The sequence below is a fragment of the Haematobia irritans genome, chromosome 1, assembly GCF_050003625.1.
Source record: "Haematobia irritans isolate KBUSLIRL chromosome 1, ASM5000362v1, whole genome shotgun sequence".
NCBI lineage: Eukaryota > Metazoa > Arthropoda > Insecta > Diptera > Muscidae > Haematobia > Haematobia irritans.
Window position 1 is genome coordinate 236,345,447 of NC_134397.1, and position 20,596 is coordinate 236,366,042.

The window sequence follows — 20,596 nt, forward strand, 5'->3', positions numbered from 1 at the left end:
ATAATGAATAAATAAATAAATATTATGGTAAAGTTTTTTTCTGTGTACCCAGATTTTTTCCAATATTACTTTATCTCTGGTTATTATTTATTTATCTTCCAATTTATAGGTATTTTGATTTTCAGTTCTGGCTTCAGATTTTACAGAAAAACATTTTGTAAAACTCCGTTGCAATGTTTTAGATGCAGCAAAACTTGATTTCGTAGAATTCGTCAACATTTTAAGATTTTAGAATTTTTTCTAGTTGTATCTTAAAAGATACAGTGCGCATTTAAGGGTTAAAAAGGAAAAAGCTGGGTTATCGATTAGTTTGAAATATAAAGGTCACCTGCGTCGGAGACATGAGGAGAAGGGTGTATTACATTACAGGGACTTCCCCTGGCCATTATCTTTTAAACTTTTATTGAAGGTAATCCAGCGCTAAAAACTGGGTAACGCATTGTCGAAACCATTTTCTTCAAATTACCTACTTCATATTTTATGAAACCTTTATTACAATTTTTATCAACATTTCATCAAATGTCGGTCGGAGATATTTCAAAACAAAAATACATGAAGCTCTCACACGAACGAATTCTCTCTTAAAAGCAAATGGAAGAAAAAAATTGTTTAGAACTGGGCTTTATCTTCTTCCTTAACCTCAAAAAAGCCGTGATCAATCCCACCTATATGAATTTCGAAGATAACTTCAAATCCTTTGGAATTTTTTCCAGAAGGATTATTTTATTATCTTATTCTTCGAAATATTCTGTGAAGGAAATTGATATTTTTTAATAAATAGTATCTCTTAATCAAACAAAAACCACAGGAAGGCGAGCAAAGCGGGCCAAGAACGACTAGTGACAAATAAGAACACAGCATACATATAAAATAAATGATTATTTTATTTCGATACATTTATTTGTTACATAAGCTGCTTACAAATAAAACCAAGTGTATCACTATCCAAATTATAATGAAAGTGCAGTCATGCTGGTAAAATATATGAAACAAACAAATATCAAGACTGCAAGAGTTTTATTTTCAATATACTAAAGTTCACGGTATCGTACGTTTCCAATAACGGCCAAAACTATGTGTTGGATTACCTGTGGTTAAACAAAATCTATTTTGTTTTTCTTCATATATTTATCCAGATGGACAATGCAATAAAAGATTTTCTTTCAGAAAATAAATTTGATTTATGCTTCAAATAGATTCAGTTTCTGAAGTAAATTATAAATAATTATAAAATCTAATTCAACTGTTAGGAATCGAAATGAAATGCTCCTTCATCTAGTATATATGATATATACGATAAACGGTAGAATTACATATCATGCGTTCAATACGTACAATGCGTCCGATGATTGAAGAGTTGAAATCAAAAGCTCGAATAGTCTGCCGCAAATAGAAAAAATCAACCCTTCCATCAAAGCACGGATTGACGCAAGGTGTGTAATTCAACCTAAATGTATACATTACATCCTATTTAGAAGTAAAATCAATACTTAGATTCTTATTTTATATTTATAATGCAAATTTATAAACTGTCAAAATATATCAATACAACTTAAACCTGCTTACCTACATAATAATGATAATAATGGCGAGAGAAGGGCAGAAGAAATCAAACAAACAAACAATAATCAAAATAAAACCAAAACTTAAAAATATAAAATTTAAATTAATAAGGCCAACCAATGTGATCTGGGGCAAGAGGTTAGTACTACCTACCATGGGCGATTTCTAGAAATTATTACAATATTTATTCGCGCTTATTGGACAGGAAGATTAAGGGAATTGACATTATTAAGTTACTGAAAAGAAAATGCCATGATTTCTGTTTACACGAATAGTAATACATTTTACATTATTAACTAGATATATCTATATTCCTTTTTAATTGTGACTAATATATTGAAAGGAGTGGAGATAGAGAGCATAATACGGCGCTAGACACAGCGCTTGAGTTCAGTAAATTTCTATTCTATTCGATTCAAACATCATCAAATAGACCACGAGGAGGTTCAATTCGATTGGATGCCGATGTTGCTGTAAAATCGTCTTCTTCATAATCACCAAATTCCAAACGATAATGACTGGTAGATGGTGGTCCCTTAAAAGCTACTTGTGCCGCTGCTGCTGCTGTACTTACACCAAACCTTTCGTTTATTTCATCCGATAGCGAGCGTGGTAATGTGTCATAACGCAAATTGTCTCCATTACGTATTAGATCATCTGAGGGTACATTTGAGCTTATTCGATTGGCCGTTGCACTGGAAGCAGCATTGGCACTACTACTATTACTGTTGTTAAGATTACCATACTTATTGACATAAATGTTTGCGGTTATTGCCTCATTGTTGCGTGAGAATTCTCTCCTACGATTCATAGCCTCTTCTGCTCGCTGACGTCTGCGTTTCTCACGTGCTATTAGATCCTTGCCTTCTTGTACCAATTCCGTTGCAATGGTTTCATTTTGTAGAAATTGTTGAAAGCCCATAACACTAAGGGCCCGTGAGCCCAGACTAAACCATGTGGCCAAACAAAATGCCAACATACACATGGGAAAATAAATATTAAAACCATTTGAAATTATTCCAATGACATCCATGTGACCCATAATTTGTGTATAATAGGTTTCCATAACACGTTCCTTTATAATATGTGAGTCCATATGGATCAGACCCAAAAAATTCAAACACATGGGCGGAGTCAGACGGCATAGTAGCATACCACTGAATATTAAACTGTGTTCGTTCGTCTGATGATGTGGAGCCAAATAGTAGAGATTCAAAAAACGTATCCGTAATATGGTTGAATAAGTACAATAGAACAGGTAACACAACACTATCATCGAGAATACTTCAATGGTAAAGAAATCATAGCTATGTTTAGCCACATTAATGACATTGGCGAAAATCGAAAGTACTGGTCTTCGTTGAAAGAAAGTCAACTCACTCCATACCACCATACCCGACATAATGGCCGTTACAATACACAGTGATTTTAATAGAGGTGCTCGCAGCAAACACGCCCAATACCAATGCAATATAGGCGAGTAGAGAAATCTTCCCAGTTGTGAGCGTGCCTTAGGAAATTCGGTTTTAAAGCGTTTTTCCGCAGAATGCATATTCCGGGATACATCTTCAAGATTCAACACCGTGCCAACTTGAACGCTCCACAAGGCCTCTGTACGTTGCAGGGTTTGCAAAGATTTAATCACCTGTCTGTGTATACGTACCAGTGCCTTTTCCGAAGGAACTATAGTTGATGTACCACCACCATTACCACCACGTGAGTAATTTCGTGCGGCCCGTTCCAGAAGCTCTGTTGGTACTTTGCGTAATATTGTCTCGACGCAAGGTCTCAAATCATGATTATTGGGAACGGAACGGCTAATGCCTTCTAGTGATTCTAGAACATCATCTACATTCTCCTCAGCTTCAGCCTTTTCGGCACTAAGTTTGGCTGCTTTGAAGTAAGCGTATTGAAGTGTAAATCCAGGTTTTGCATTATTCCACAGAGAACGTGGTACTTCGACAAGTGCATACCCTAAAAAATTAAATATGAGTATTAAAAACAAATTTTCACATGGAATACATTTTCTGAAATAGGAAAAATAAATTTCTTTTTTCCTTGTCAACTGAAACAGTTTTACTTTCCGACTCTAAAAATTAAAAAAAAAAACTTAACAAAAAACTCAACTTTGAAGTGCAATTGTCTCTCTTTGTTGTCTAGAATTTCTAGCCTGACTTGATCAAGGTCACGAAGTTATGCCAATAAAGGGTTATTTTTTATTACATTTGTAACCCGTGTTTCAATCTTCCCCAGGGCTTTGCTTTATTTAAATCTGACATATAAATGAACCATAATTTTCAGCGAAAAACTGCGAAAAACTTACATTTAATCTTTCGTCATGTTGTATAAATTCTAAAAATAATACGGTAAATATTTCAATTTCTCTTATTGAAAAAATTAAATTAATTTCTACTAAACATTTTGTTAATATATCATTTTCACTTCCAATAAAACCTTACACATTTCAAATTAAACGTCTTTTATCCGGTAAATCATTATAGAAATACATTTTGACAGCCTTTATTTATTTATTTTTATTTTATTTTCATTATGTAAAATGAAGCCACAAAGCGGCCAATTTATATAAATTACAATGGACTACTAACTATAAATAAAGTAAAGTAAGTTTTCTACAGAAATAAAATTTTGAAAAAATTTTCTATAGAAATTAAAATTTGACCAAATTTTCTACAGAAATAAAATTTTGACCAAATTTTCTATAGAAATAAAATATTGAAAAATTTTTCTAAAGAACTAAAATTTTGACAAAATTTTCTAAAGAACTAAAATTTTGAGAAAATTTTCTATAGAAATAAAATGTTGACAAAATGTTCTATAGAAATAAAATGTTTACAAAATCTTCTATAGAAATAAAAATTTGACAAAATTTTCTATAGAAATAAAATTTTGACATATTTTTCTATAACATAAAATTTTGACTAAATTTTCGTTAAAAATAAAATTTTGACAAAATTTTCTATAGAAATTAAATTTTGACAAAATTTTCTATAGAAATAAAATTTTGAGAATTTTTTTATAGAAATAAAATTTTGACAAAATTTTCTATAGAAATTAAATTTTGACAAAATTTTCCAATGAAATTAAATTTGACAAATCTTCTGACATTTCGTTTTTATTTTTTCGTAAAGAGTTAGCTCCAAACATTAATGTTCCGGCATTTGACTCAAAAGAGAATATTCACCATATTGGTAGCCAATTTCGCCCAACCTAATATAAAACTTCCCTTAAATAACTTAGGATAAAATAACAAATAGAATTTGCAAAATTTTAATAAAAATGAAAAAAAAAACTATAACGAATTTTTATGTGGAATGATATTTTGACTTACCCAATAATAATATCAGCAAAAATAAACCCCACGTATTCGAAGCCGATGAGGCTATAGCTTTTAGCTTTTGCCAATCTAATGAAACTCCTTTTGCTGCAATATAAATTAGAAGTATGCCACATATGAAGAGATATGATCCATAATATATAGCATTTTCAATTAGAGCCGATTTCAATTTTCCCTTAATTGTAAAATCACCAGCCTTCAAATATGATTGCATCAATGGCATTATTAACCATGTAAGGAATTGGGAACTCCAATAGATAATCCTCCATAAATTAGGAAAAACTTCTTCGGGAATTAAAACCCATGGTTTTTCACATTCTGCGGGTTTCGAATGCAACGCTGCCGGCGATGACTCATTTCTACTTAGAGAATGATGGTGATGATTTGTGCCAATAGTTGTTGGAGCTAATAAAGCTGTGGTGTTAGTATTATGTTCTTGTATACATTGGCGATAAAGTGTCTAAAGTGGGGGGAGAAGAAAAAGACAAAAAATTGATAAAACAATGAAGACAATAAAAATTTTATATATATAGTAATGAAATTAGAAATATTTTTATTAATGCAGACGTATGAGTTTATTTTAAGAAATTTTAAATTTGAATTTGTAAAAAAGCTTTATAAGGAATTGTATTTGACTTTACCAAGAGCAATAACAAAAGACCCTTATTTAGTCCGAGGAGAAGCTCATATAGTCTTTAATAACGATTTAAGTTAATGGAAATAAGGACAGTATACGTAAAACCGCCATAACTAACGGCCAATAGAATAATATTGAGACAGATTTCTGGAAATGCAATTCGCGTTTTACAATCCAAGAAATAAAATGGATGATTAATTTAAAGTGAATCAAAATATTAAGATATAAAATCAACTATTGTCAGTCTTAAAAAAAATAACTTTGTAAAATTAGGTAAAAATTGAGACTTCTAGAAGATCGAGAAGTAAAATAAGGATATAGGTGTACTTGGTAGATAAACCTAAATCGCTATCGATATAAATCATATCGAGCACACATTTTAGACTATTTAAAATAAACACAGATTTCAAATGGAGGGTCAATATACACCGTATATAAATTGCTTTACATCTCTTATTTAGAATCTAAATCAAAATGTTTTGCAAATTTGAGGATTATTTAGATATCTAAATGCTCTAGAAAATATTCGTTGATCGGCCCATATGAAAAGCATATAAAACACGGACCTACATATGTGGAGCAGCAATATTCTGAACTAGATATGAATTAGCCTAAAATAACATAATCTAAAGGACGTCTATATATGGACCTATATTTTTCCACATTTATTTTATATGCTATGATAAAAACAATTAAATAAAATCTATAGATTGGTTTTTGGGCGTTATTTGAAAACGTTGAACACTGGCTAATTCCTTTTTAGGTATGCTTCGTACTCAGGATTACGTCAATATTCTAAAGTTTTTTGTTATACGATAAATTAGTGATATATTTATATCATATCATAACCTACCGAAGTCACATCCAAAGGTATAGTGAATACTATGAGAAATGAAAAACACCATGCAGTCAGCACTGATAGTGTTACAATAATATGTTGCCGAGGAATATTTCCATATCGATAAAGACAACCAGCTGCTAAACACAATGCTAAAGACACATTAATCCATAATATAGCCATAATATTTAATCGCCTCTTATCTATTGGTTATTACGTGATTTGTATTTGTATTTTTTTTGTTATGTTTGGAGAAGAGGAGTTTAGCTGAGTGTGCGAAAAAACTGCTTATAGTGGTTATTGTTGTTGTTGCTAGTAAGTTTAGTTCTTTTTGTGGGAGCCTCTTAGACGCCTTTCCTGTAATTGGCGAGCTGTCTCACGTTGCATTTCTTCCAAGCGTTCCAGCGCTTGAGATTTGAGGGGCATTAAATGTGGTTTACAAAATACCAACTCGGATTTATTTTCGAAATACAATTTTCCTGTGGTCGGTACAATAAGTTCAATTTTTTCTTTGTTATACGAATCCTCTTCTTTGGTTGGTCCTCCTCTGGTAGATTTATTGATTTCTACATTGGCGTTGCCTTTTGCCGTCATAATCAATGGAACGGAGAAGGAAATAGCAGTAAGTGGTCAACGTCGTCAACGTAAGCAATTTGAAGTCCTATTCCTTCACAACAGTTGATGACTCGAAATCTATTTATCACCACACCGCCTTAACTCGTACAACAAAAATGTTGTTATTGTAATTTTCTTCTTTGTGGGGGGTGGATTGAAAGTGGCAATGATAGTTCAAAAACGTGAATAAACCATGTGAGTAACGTCTTTGATTATACTAAAACAACAGCTCATCCATACTCCTTAACTTCTTTGTTTCACACTTAATTAAAGTTTAGTTCTTATATTTATAAATAAACGTATGTTGTTTTCCTAAGTTCTTATATTTATAAATAAACGTATGTTGTTTTCCTAAGGTAGTGTTGGGAAAGTAACGAGTATTTGATTGCAAGTACTCGTTACTGACTAATCTTTTGAGTACTCGTTACAGTTAAATGAGTACTCAATATCTACAATACAATCCCAATAAACACAAACGTTTGAAAAATGCTAAAATTCATCTGTTTTTCAAACAATTAGGGAATATTTATAATATTCGATCATTACAGAACTTACTGGAATTTTCGTTCGCCTCGAGACGAAAGAAACGTCAAAAATCACTCGTTGATATCTCGAGAACTAGAGTCCGTTGAATCACAATTGTTTCGGTGGTCGATAGTAAATCATAAAGGATGAGTCCATGGCAAAGTTGGAGGATTTGTAGCAAATATATATAAAGTTATTTTAGTTTCACTCTAGACGAACGATTCGTCGCGGGACGATTTTGAGTTTCATGAACAGGCAGTTATTTTTTGCTACAAGAACAATGTTTTTATTATTTTACCCATTATATATTCAACACGACCATAAAAAAGTTCACAGGATCAAATAGAAATTCCCATAACCATTCAATTGGTTACGATAACCAATGCCGATAAATTTGGTTTTATGTCGTATAAAATTGTTGAGCTAACCACCAGCATGGGAATCAACAAATGGTTGGTACAACCAAAAGTTGAGTAAACTAATAGAATCTTAGTCAAATTATGGGACGCGCTTAAGGCAGTTGTTGCAAACAAATAACTATTAATATCAACATCGACATGTTAGATGATATGACGCTACATAATTTGCAAAACGGGGAACAGCGTCACTAAATGTACTTAATAATAGTCCGCAATAAATTGAATAGTTTATCCCATAGAATAGAATTTGGCTTAAGGTAAGTATCGCACCGATTTATAAAAAAGGAATATTACAAAAGTTTCCATAAAGTTTGCAGGCTTCATACACCAACCAACACAAATACTTTTATTGTATTAAGCACATAAAATTCTAGAACTACTTCAGAGATCTGTATTTATATCTAGAGACTTAAGGAGGACATTTCTGGTAAGTATAAGTCTATGAATTATAATTTTATATTTATAAAAACTGTAATATGTACGTACATGCATAATATATGAAAATTGAATTATATAATCTCAATATAATCTGCCCTTTACATTTAATATTGGAATTTGGTAAGTATATCTATCACCAACAAACCATATAAATAACAACCAATTGTTATTTATAAATAATAAAATAATTATCCCAAAACAGCTGGCAAATAATTCGGTTGAGGCAACGAATTTATTTTCTAGGTGTAGTTAGTAGATATGGAAAAGGATAGATTATCCATCCATTGGTTGCACTTTGAAAGATTTGTGGAAAATTGCACTTGTCGATGAGACACCATATTTTTTCATCGATCAGCTTCTGAATGCTTCCAAAAATGTGTCATCCAAAGATATTAGTTTTCTGCAAATAAATATGCGTTTAGAGACTTCTTTAACTTTTCATTCCATTTTAACTTAGAAGGGTTTTAGACAATGCAATAATTGCATGCAATAATTGCACGCAATTCTTGTTTGTAGGCAAACGGGGTAGAGAAGCAAAGGGGGTAGAAAAAATTTCATGTTTTCCGTTCCTCTTGCAATTTTTTGACATTTCTGAAACTTGAAATTTCAAGCGATTGCATGAAAAATTTCAACGTATAAATGCTGAAGTTTTTAAGAAGCAACTTTAAAAGAGAATAAAAAAAATTGCACGCAACCAATTGCATCGTCTAAAACCCCTCTTACCAAATATAATTTCAAATAATTTCCAAACAGTTCCATCCAGATATTTTTAATTTGATATTTATATTTAAGCCATTTAAAATTGTTCATTAATATGCAGGCAATTTGAAATAAAATACTCTGGAAAATACTAATTTTACTAATACATATAAAATAGATACACATACATAATACATGTAAGTAAACAAACAATAGGGCTGTTTTCTTTTTGCACTGATAACCAGTGCTAAAATAAAACGCAAAAAAAATTTCAGTTTAAATTTCGATTTTGATTGGCAACACTTGGTCGTCAAATGTCAAAATCAAAGTTATTGTTTACAAATAAAAATAGGGGGTATACATTTAATAATCAATTTATAGAAATAAGTGTACCAAAAACGAAAGAGTGATTATTAATTTTAAAGGATTTGCTGCTTGCCTTTCAAAAACAAATGACTGCTGGCAACAGCTACGTGCGTGGAAACAGATTCAGTGCGTCATGTTTATCAACCAAACGCGTGGAAATATGGGAATTTGCTCAAGTGGTGGATTTACAAGTGGCTAATACCACAAGCATGTGTGGTATAGAAATGGATATGCCAATTGCATCAAAATCACAAAAGCCTAGTTAACGTAGAATTACAGACATCGGCCAGCCATCACAAGAGGGAGAGAATATACAGGAAATATAATTCAACTTAATACCACAAATTATTAAATTAAACACCATGTCATCGCAAAATGTAAAATAATTTACCCACGCCGAAGTTGCCAAAAATATTACAAAAGAAAAGAATTGGTTCATAATCCACAACAACGTGTATGACGTGACCCCTTTTCTCAATGAGCATCCTGGTGGTGAAGAAGTCTTGATCGAACAAGCTGGTAAAGATGCTACAGAAAATTTCGAAGAAGTTGGTCACAGTTCATATGCCCGTGAAATGATGCAACAATACAAAATCGGTTAACTAGTTGCTGAAGAGCGTACAAATGTTCCAGAAAAATCCGAACCCACATGGAATACTGAGCAAAAGAACGAGGAATCGTAATGAAGTCATGGCTGATGCCTTTTGTCTTGGGTTTAATAGCCACCTTGGTTTATAAGTTTTTCTTTGGAACGAAATACCAATAATTGTAGGCAGAGAAAAACATCACCACCACCAGCCACAAACAAATATCGCAAGTTTATTTGTATATTTAGTTGAGAAAGGGATTTCTTGCTGTTTTAGACCATAAAACAAGTCATACAAAAAACAAAAACAAAACATATACAGTGACTCACAAAAATATTCTTTTTTATATCTTGAAATCGCAAACCGCTTAACATTTATATGAAAAAGTTTTATTAAAATGTTTCCATGGATATACAAACCAGCAAAACGTAAACAAAAATCGTGAAATTAATTTTATTGTATTATTTTTAATCATTAAATCAAAAAACTACAAAAAAAGCTCACAAAAGTATTCGTCGTATCAGTAATCACATTGTATGAGACATTATTTTGGTCCACTTAGTATTTGGAATAGTACCCTTTGTTAGCGCAAATGGCTTCCAGTCGTCTTGGCATCGACACGTTTCTTGAGAGATTTTGCCCCATTCTTCTTGTAACACGTTTTTTAAGGGCTGTCCAAGATGAAATTTGGTTTTGTCCGATCCACGGTTCCAAATGAGATCCTAGTTTTCAATGGGGTTGCTACCTGGGCTTTGTGGTTGCGTTTTGAGATATTTAGTGTTAAGGTGAGTATTAAGTTCGAGTTTAGCCGCTAAAATCGCCATTTTTTCACGATTACTTTTCTCTAATAATACTTTTTAAGGAATACAAACTTTTTGAAAACTTGCTTTGGGCTATTCCCCATCAAGTTATAATAAAATCTGCAACAAATATGTATAATTTTAGGCCTTTTTTTACTGTTTTAGTTTTCACTTTAGTGAAAAAAGTCGAACTTAATACCCACCTTTATGAAGGAGCCATATTTTCACATCCCAGGCCGTGTGTTTGAGGTGTTTGCTTGTTGGAACAAGGAGTCTTTATCACGAAATCCCATTTTAGAGGCGCTGGAGTGAAGATTTTCTTTCAAAATGTTTAAATATGTTAAAAAACATTTAGGCGTTCATTGTTCCATCAATAAAAACTAAGTTTCATTACACTTGTTTTTACATTTTTTATTTTCAAGGTTTCCCTAAGCTTTCGCCGTGAAAATAAAAAATGTCGAAAAGTGTAAGACAAAAGTTTTTATTATTTTAAAATTTATTAAGAAAATGTAACCATTAAAAAAATTAGGTTTATTTTAGTTATCGGAATTATTATTTCTTCAGCAAATTAACTTAACTTTATTCATTTTTGGATTATGTTTGTATAATTAACCCTCTAATGCCCCAATTTTTTGGCCATCTGAATAAATATTTAATGTTAACGACACAAAAGCAAGAAAACTAAACAAGAAAATTTTATAGGTAAAATTCAGTATATGCTGCAAAGCCTCTTGAACAGTTCCAACTGTTTTCTTTTTATTTTACCCATTTTTATTGTGTTAAGGTGTGTTTTACTAAAAGCTTCCTTATTTATTGAAGCCCGCCTAAAGGCGGGATTGGGCATTAGAGGGTTAACTAAAGAATAGAAAAATTATACACAAATGAAGCGTAAATATCTAAAAAATTCATGAAAATTTTAAATTTTACCGCAAAATCCAAACCAAAATCATACTGTCTTGGTGAATATTTTCTAAATAATGATGAAGAAGGCAATTTTATTATTATATACTATTCCAAATGCTATTTTTATACCCTCCACCATAAGATGGTGGTTTTTTAAGTTTGTCATTCCGTTTGTAACAGATCGAAAAATTGCTCTAAGACCCCATAAAGAATAGGGTGGTTACATTTTCAAGGGCCGATGTTGATTTTGAATAAAACACAAACTATTTAGGACATTATTGTAATTTTATTTTATTATGATATATTCGTATTACTCAATTATGTATGGAACAAACTATAGGCCAAATAGACGCCGCGACCTCGGTGGCACACCTCCATCCGATGGTCAAAATTTTCGATGACGCTGGGGCATAATTGAGGTTCTATGCCGTTAATGTGCCGAATTATCTCGTCCTTTAGCTATTGAATTGTTGCTGGCTTATCGACGTACACCTTTTCTTTCAAATAACCACAAAGAAAAAAGTCCAACGGTGTCAAATCACATGATCTTGGCGGTCAATTGACATTGCCATTACGTGAGATAACACGGACATTAAATTTGTTGCGCAAAAGAGGCATTGTTTCGTTAGCTGTGGGGCAAATTCGGGCCATACAAAGTTCGTTATCATCTTACGATAGCGAACACCATTCACAGTAACTGCCTGACCGGCCTCGTTTTGGAAAAAAATACGACCCGATGATGGTCGGTCCGTCTGTTGAAATCACGCCAACTTCCGTTCGAAACAAGCTATCGACTTGAAACTTGGCACAAGAAGTTGTTATTGATATAGGTCGTATCTTATTGGAAAAGGGCCATATCGCATTACTTTACGTATAGCCCCCATATAAACCGATCCCCAGATTTGACCTTCGGAGACTCTTGGAGGGGCAAAATTCATCCGATCCGGTTGAAATTTGGTACGTGGTGTTAGTATGTGGTTTCTAACAACCATACAAAAATTGGTCCATATCGGTATTGGGCGGGGCCGACTATATCATACCCTAAACCACCCCATGCGAATTAGTAAACATAAGCAAGGGTATCATTGGTATAGGTTTGGGAGATGAACCGAATTTCCTTATTTATGAAAATTAAGCAGTATACACTCAAAAAAAGGCATGTCCTGTTACAAAGATTTTGTCTTTACTTTAAAAATTTACTTTTTCCCTTTCCTTTTTTTCCTTTTTTTTTTAAATCCGAGCCAAAGAAGCGGAGAATACTAGTAAGGATATTTTTAAGACACATTTTTTTTTTTAAATTTCGGTTTGGTGTACTTCTTTCTAGGAAGCGAATTTTAAGTTTTAATTTTTTCAGCTTTTGTTCTCCATATGCTATTAAAATCCTTTAAAACAAGTTAACAACTTTATTTTCCAAATTCAGACTCGACTTCCAGTATACTCATAGAAAAAGTCTGCTAAAAACAGCAGTATATGTCTGCTGTTATATTTTTGTACTTCACGGCCTAATGAACAACAATTTATAAAATTTTTATACCCTGCGCCACACTGTTGAACAGGGTATTATAAGTTAGTGTATATGTTTGCAACACCCAGAAGGAGACGAGATAGACACATGGGGTCTTTGGCAAAAATGCTTAGGGTGGGCTCCTGAGTCGATATAGCCATGTCCGTCTGTCCGTGAACACATTTTTGTAATCAAAGTCTAGGTCGCAATTTAAGCCCAATCGACTTCGAATTTGGCACAAGTATGTGTTTTGGGTCAGAATAGAACCCTATTGATTTTGGAAGAAATCGGTTCAGATTTAGATATAGCTCCCATATATATCTTTCGCCCGATATGCACTAATATGGACCCAGCAGCCAGAGTTTTATACCGATTAGCTTGAAATTTTGCACAAGGAGTACAATTGGTAGTATAGTCATGTGTGCCAAATTTGATTGAAATCGGTTCAGATTTAGATATAGGTCCCATATATATGTTTCGTACGATATGCACTTATATGGATTCAGCCTGAGTTTTACCCTGATTTGGTTGAAATTTTGCTCAAACATAACGCTTGGCCATATAGTCACGAGTGCAAAATTTGATTGAAATCGGTTCAAATTTAGATATAGCACCCATATATATCTTTCGTCCGATTTAGACTCATATGACAACAGAGGCCAAAGTTTACTACCGATTTTCGTGAAGTTTTGCACAGAGAGTAGAATTAACATTCTAGCAATGCTTGGTAAATTTGATTGAAATCGATTCAGATTTAGATGTCGTTATGTGTGTTAAATTTGGTTAAAATCTTTAATATTTTAGATATTTAAGTGTGTAAAGTTTGATCTGATTTGGTACAGATTTAGATAAAACCCCCATATATTCGTGTTTCCAGTTATTACAAATATGACCAAAATTCCCACACTTTAGACAAAACTCTGTGATGATTTCCTCATAGCTTAGTCATATCCTGTAGTGCCAGAATTTCCACAGAACAGTTGATTTTTAAATAAGGCTCCAAGTCGCTCGACATGGCCAAATAATATGTTACAACCCACACTTGACCACATATCTTGGCGAGATCTACCAATATCCTTTTAAAATCGCCACTGGTGAGTAGCAAAAATTGCAAATATTACTAAAATTTTCCTATATTTGGTATACATATGTATCGCCTGATAAATCATAAATGTCCTTTTGTACACTTGCATTAAAATTTCTCTCGCTTCATATTTCCCATATTTTTTACTAACATTGTGTTTCATCCCATGGTGATAGCCGATTTTAATTCTAGTGTTTTTGTACAAATATTCTCTTCATTATAAGTATTTGTATCTGGAAATGCAAACCTTTGCATAGCTCCCAGCAAATTTGAAGTAGTTAAGGTGGTAACACAAATGTTGGTATACATAGTGGTGAAGGGTATAATATAGTCGGCCCAGCCCGACTTTAGACTTTACTTACTTGTTTTTTACTAACATTGTGTTCCACCCCAGGGCATTAGCCGACATAAATTTTAAGTCAATAGAATTTTGGTCTTAAATATATTGTCGGTTCAGATTTAAATGCATGTAAAGGGTGATTTGTTAAGAGCTTGATAACTTTTTAAAAAAAAAAAACGCATAAAATTTGCAAAATCTCATCGGTTCTTTATTTGAAACGTTAGATTGGTCCATGACATTTACTTTTTGAAGATAATTTCATTTAAATGTTGACCGCGGCTGCGTCTTAGGTGGTCCATTCGGAAAGTCCAATTTTGGGCAACTTTTTCGAGCATTTCGGCCGGAATAGCCCGAATTTCTTCGGAAATGTTGTCTTCCAAAGCTGGAATAGTTGCTGGCTTATTTCTGTAGACTTTAGACTTGACGTAGCCCCACAAAAAATAGTCTAAAGGCGTCAAATCGCATGATCTTGGTGGCCAACTTACCGGTCCATTTCTTGAGATGAATTGTTCTCCGAAGTTTTCCCTCAAAATGGCCATAGAATCGCGAGCTGTGTGGCATGTAGCGCCATCTTGTTGAAACCACATGTCAACCAAGTTCAGTTCTTCCATTTTTGGCAACAAAAAGTTTGTTAGCATCGAACGATAGCGATCGCCATTCACCGTAACGTTGCGTCCAACAGCATCTTTGAAAAAATACGGTCCAATGATTCCACCAGCGTACAAACCACACCAAACAGTGCATTTTTCGGGATGCATGGGCAGTTCTTGAACGGCTTCTGGTTGCTCTTCACTCCAAATGCGGCAATTTTGCTTATTTACGTAGCCATTCAACCAGAAATGAGCCTCATCGCTGAACAAAATTTGTTGATAAACACATTTCGAACCGAACACTGATTTTGGTAATAAAATTCAATGATTTGCAAGCGTTGCTCGTTAGTAAGTCTATTCATGATGAAATGTCAAAGCATACTGAGCATCTTTCTCTTTGACACCATGTCTGAAATCCCACGTGATCTGTCAAATACTAATGCATGAAAATCCTAACCTCAAAAGAATCACCCTTTATATGGGAACATAAATCTTTATATATACCACTCAAAAAATTTGACAAAGTGGTGCAGGGTATAATATAGTCGGCCCTGTCCGACTATAGACTTTCCTTACTTGTTTTTCTATAGAAAAATTTGTCAAAATTTTATTTCTATAGAAAATTTTCTCAAAATTTAGCATATTTATTGAAAATGTATTTCTATAGTAAATTTTCATATAATGTTATTTCGTGCTGATGGTCACTGATTCTTAAAAAACCTCTAATATAAATCTTTCGACCGATTATAAATTCAATTTTGCGAAATTGCCTAAAAATGTATACCCTGCGTCGCACTCTTTATAGAAGTATTACAATATACATTGTCCAAATCGAGTGAGGTAAATAGCAACATAAACCTTTATACAAAGCACTCAACAAAATTGAAGGATTGAGATTTTATCAAAATGTGGATCTAAATACAAAGTTGTGTATATTATAGTCTGCACCGCCAGACTTCAGATTTTCTTATTATTTTTTTTTTTTTGACTAAAATTATGTTTCGTCCCATAAAGTTAGTTTCAAATATTAAGTACATAGATTTTGTTGAAGTGTATACAATTTTGTCTAAATCGGTGCAGATTCAAATTCATGCATATGGGAATATCAACCTTTATATAGCTCGCAACAAACTTGAGATGGTATCAATGAATTTGGTCCACAATGAAGGGTATAATACATTATTTTTTTATTAAACATAGGAACGACATTGGCCTAAATTCGAAACATAGAGTACAAGTACACACACTTTTTCATTAGAAATAAGTTGTTTTAGCACACTATACGAGTGCTGGAGATCATGATCGCACTGAATAATCCATGTAGACGGTATTTCCCGTGATTGTTATGGTAATATTACATGGGACAAACTGTTTTTGAAGATTTCCAAAAGCATAGTGCCCTCTATACTCTATAAATCGGAGCCATAACATGTCCAAAAAACGACCCCCAGACCATAATATTACCCCCACCATTGTTGAAGGAACTGTTTTTATTTCTTGGATTAAGACTTTTCTTTGGACCTTCGTACTAAACTTCCACCACCCGAGCCATGCAATTTAAACTTTGATTTGTAGGAAAATAAAACACATTTCACTGATTCTCATGCCATTTAAGGTGTTTTTGTAAAAATTTAAGGCGCGGTTAAATTTTTTCGAACTCCATAATTATTGTGAGTCTTACGAAATACAGAGAAGGCCTTTGACGAAATGTCCAAATGAAATCGTCACTTCCGTGAGAGTTCCTTTATTGGAAGTTGTTAGAGACGCTACATTTAAAGTTGGGCCACTAGATATTTCTACATAATTCGATACATATTCCTGTTTTTGTTGCAGTGAAACAAAATTTAAACAAATACTTCTGTTTTGTTTATTTACATTTGCTTTTGTTTCTTCTTCTTTTCAGTATGTGACATTTACTTGAGATGTGTTCCTCCCCAGTATTTTAGTTAGTTGCCAATTCATATTTTGATAACTACAAAATTCGCATATAATGGTGACTCTGGTGCGACTTGCACTGATAGTTGCACTGGATAGAACACCAGTGCAACGATTACCATACAAAAGTTCTATCCAGTGCAAAAAGAAAACAGCCCTAATACTATCAAATAAAAAAAATCGGTTCTGCAAAAGGCGGTCAAACAAAAATTGACGCCTTTCAAAGTTGTTACGCCGTTTATCAGTGATGCCAACTCCCGAAATGCAAAAAGCACCAAATATATATTATTAACTGTTGGGAAAGAAAATATTATTAAAAATTATACAAATGGTCTTTTTTGAATTTTTTATTAAAGTAACGAGTAGTAACGAGTACTCAATTCAAAAGTAACGAGTAGTAACGAGTAGTCAAAAGTAATCAAAATTTCCAACATTACTACGAGGTTTATTATATGGAGCGCCTTTGAATTATGTAGCAGTAATTTATTCTTATTAACAAAAAGAAAAACAGTGTTGTAAAGTGATTATATACTGAGTAACCCAGCAAACCAAAAAGAGCTTCCAAAAAAGTAGTTTGGATCCCCCATAGACTATAGACTTTAGATAGATGATCCACTATTCTCTTTAAAAACAATGTGTCAGTTCCAAAAATTAATTTTCTGACATTTCGTTTTGATTTTTCGTAAAGAGTCGGTCCCAAACATTAATTTTCGTGCATTTGCTTTTGTGTTGATCGTAAAGAGCAATGCTGCTCAAAATTAAATTTCGTATTTTCGCGGTTTTGGTCACAATTTTTTGTTCAAATATGAACTTTTAATATATTAATTTATTTATAAATCCTCTGTTGCATCAAATACGTTCTAATTTTGTGTAAAATTGGCAAACTACAAAAAGGAAAACGAAAGAGATTGTAAGCGTGCTCCTATTTTTCTCGTTTATTCTTAATCTTCGGAACTGTCAAAAATAGTTTGACACTCATGGCTCATCTATCTAAAGTCTATAGTCTATGGGATCCCCAAATTGTAATCCGGAAACTTGGAGGCTTAAATCTACTTTAGTACTAGTGGTCCGATTGGTTCTGGGTGCGCGTTACCCACTTTGGACTCTGTACATAAAAGAAAGTCTCATTTTCGCTTCAAAAAAATTCAAAAAAAAAATTGTTTTCAACAACTTTTACGATTTGAAAATAGCGTATTTTCTAAGACTAGTCCAAAAGAACTTCATTGGAAGTGGAAAAAATTTGATGGAGGATCCCGCTATGCACTTAAAAAGAAATGTTTGTGGAACAACTTCCAATTTTTTTCTGGGAATATAAAAATTTATTTTTATATATACAATTTGGTACTATTGATTCGAGTTTCGTCTGCATACGGGCACCTTAAAGGTGGATATTAAGTTCGAGTTTAGCCGCTAAAAGCAAAAATAAATCAGTACAAAAAGTATAAAATATGAACTCTTTGATGCAAATTTTATTATAAATTGATGGAGAATAGCCCAAACATACGTCATGTGTTTGGTGATACCAGTATATTGCATTATGTTCTTGATTTCCTGGGATGTACATTTGATGAGTTGTGTGTGAATAAATAAATACAAAAAAAAAATAGTAATAATAATGTCATCATCACTTATTAAAAATATTTCAAGTGACAATCGCGTATGCATCCGTCTTCCTATCTTCTTCAAATTATTTAATTACATCCCAAAAATATTTAAAAGTAAACTTCAAGAATATCATGTTCTTAATGATCTTAACAGTTGTTAAAGATGAGTTTATTAGTAAATTAAATCAATTAATTGTATTAAAGCATTAATTGCCATTTTTACAAATATCAATTATACTATCTGTGCGAGACTTGGAGAAAACAAACCACAGCCAAATGTTTTTCTCTGCGATCATGTAAGTGCATAACTTGCGAAAAATGTATATGGGGGCTGTTTTTAAATCGGAAAAAAATTTGGACCTAATTTCACACATTTAGCTTAAAACGTCCTTCGTTCAAAACATATTCCACATAAACCGTAGCAAACATGTCCTTCTGTAGTCAAATATGCGTATATTTTCACGCATCCTAAATGTGACCTTTAAACAAATATAAGATAAAATGTTTGCAACTTGATTGTACGCAGAAAAAATCGTTATTAAACAAATCCTAAAATTGTTTATTTATTGCTAAAAACTTATTTTGTTTTAGATTATTTTTAAATTTTTTTTACGAAATTTTCCCCATACAAAAAAAAAAATAAATTGTTTGCATAATTCTAAAACGAAGTAAGAATAAACTTTAGCGTGGTTCATTCATTTTTGTATTTGTGGGAAGGAAGAATTTTGTAACTGCTTGTTGAAAATCCAAAAATGTCATTTTAACAACGTATTATGAAAATCTCAAAAATTTGAAAACAGATTAGTTAAAATTCCCAAAGGGTCATAGAAAGTTAATTTTTCAGTCTAGATATTCTATAAGAATACGTACTAGATTTCGAAATACATATCTCGGAGATATATCCCAATCTGAAGCGATTTAAACCAAATTTGACATCCTTAACAATAACGTTAATTCTGCAAAGAAAAAAATTTCACCAAAATATTTCCAATTAAAATTTTAATTAAAAATTAATTGATTCAACGAATTGTTCATTAACAAACAATCAATCACAAAAATTAATATCAATTAATTTTTTAATTGGATCAATACTTTAATTTTGGTGATTGATATCATCATTTTTGTCATTGAAGACATTTCAATTAAAAATTAATTAGATCAATCAATTTCGTGATTGAATCCAAAAATTATATTTTTGTGTGTACTCTTAGTAGTAAGTCAAATAAAAATTCTGGCCTCTGGGACAATATAAGGGCTTATAGGGCGCAATATATACATGGGAGCCTGCGATATAGCTCCCATGTATATATAGCTTTTATTAAGAAATTGTAGTCAACTATTTCACAAGCATATCGATGCCCTCATTCCAGCGTACCCTAAGTCGACTTAGCATGGAGTTCGCTGTTTTTTATTCAGATTGATGTGTTTTTTATTCAGATTGATGTGAAATCGGGCTTCAGGCCAAAACACATGATATTTGTTGTTCAATAGATGATGGACTTGTCACCTGTCTCACGTTATTGGACCACTCTAAAGCGTTCGACTGTGTGAGCCACGAGATACTGTGTACGAAACTGAAATACTTCTTTAATTTTTCAACAGCTGCTGTCTCACTAATTTCATCCTATTTGCGGCAACGAACACAGGCTGTGGAAATTAATGGTACAATCTCCAGACCTTTAACTGTTACTAAGGGTGTACCACAAGGATCGATATTGGGCCCTCTCCTTTTTTGCCTTTATATAAATGATCTTCCGAGCTGTCTAAAGTTTTCAAAAATTCATATATATGCTG

General features: G+C 32.6%; 2 protein-coding genes and 1 pseudogene across 2 annotated transcripts; 1 reads left to right on the top strand and 2 right to left on the bottom strand.

Annotated features, from left to right (window-relative positions):
- Positions 1-864: 864 nt before the first annotated feature.
- On the bottom strand, positions 865-6,581 carry LOC142228737 (LMBR1 domain-containing protein 2 homolog). Its single transcript, XM_075299268.1, has 3 exons — positions 6,409-6,581; positions 4,913-5,378; positions 865-3,537 (listed from the first exon to the last, which is right to left on the bottom strand). The coding sequence occupies exons 1-3, from the start codon at positions 6,574-6,576 to the stop codon at positions 1,979-1,981; spliced, it is 2,193 nt and encodes a 730-aa protein (XP_075155383.1). The 5' UTR covers positions 6,577-6,581; the 3' UTR covers positions 865-1,978.
- BBIP1 (BBSome interacting protein 1) lies at positions 6,561-7,365 on the bottom strand. Its single transcript, XM_075299374.1, has one exon. It carries the CDS (start codon positions 6,985-6,987, stop codon positions 6,715-6,717), a length of 273 nt encoding a protein of 90 aa, XP_075155489.1. The 5' UTR covers positions 6,988-7,365; the 3' UTR covers positions 6,561-6,714.
- A 2,018-nt stretch (positions 7,366-9,383) lies between these two features.
- LOC142228910 (cytochrome b5-like) lies at positions 9,384-10,493 on the top strand (annotated as a pseudogene).
- The last annotated feature ends 10,103 nt before the right edge of the window (positions 10,494-20,596 follow it).

Bases quoted from the DNA above. Each gene is read 5' to 3' on its own strand.
- BBIP1 (XM_075299374.1), bottom strand. From the start codon at position 6,987: ATGACGGCAAAAGGCAACGCCAATGTAGAAATCAATAAATCTACCAGA.
- LOC142228737 (XM_075299268.1), bottom strand. From the start codon at position 6,576: ATGGCTATATTATGGATTAATGTGTCTTTAGCATTGTGTTTAGCAGCT. The intron at 5,379-6,408 runs GTAGGTTATGAT...CCCCCACTTTAG, and splicing joins TACCTTTGGATGTGACTTCG to ACACTTTATCGCCAATGTAT. The intron at 3,538-4,912 runs GTAAGTCAAAAT...TTAATTTTTTAG, and splicing joins TTTGCTGATATTATTATTGG to GGTATGCACTTGTCGAAGTA.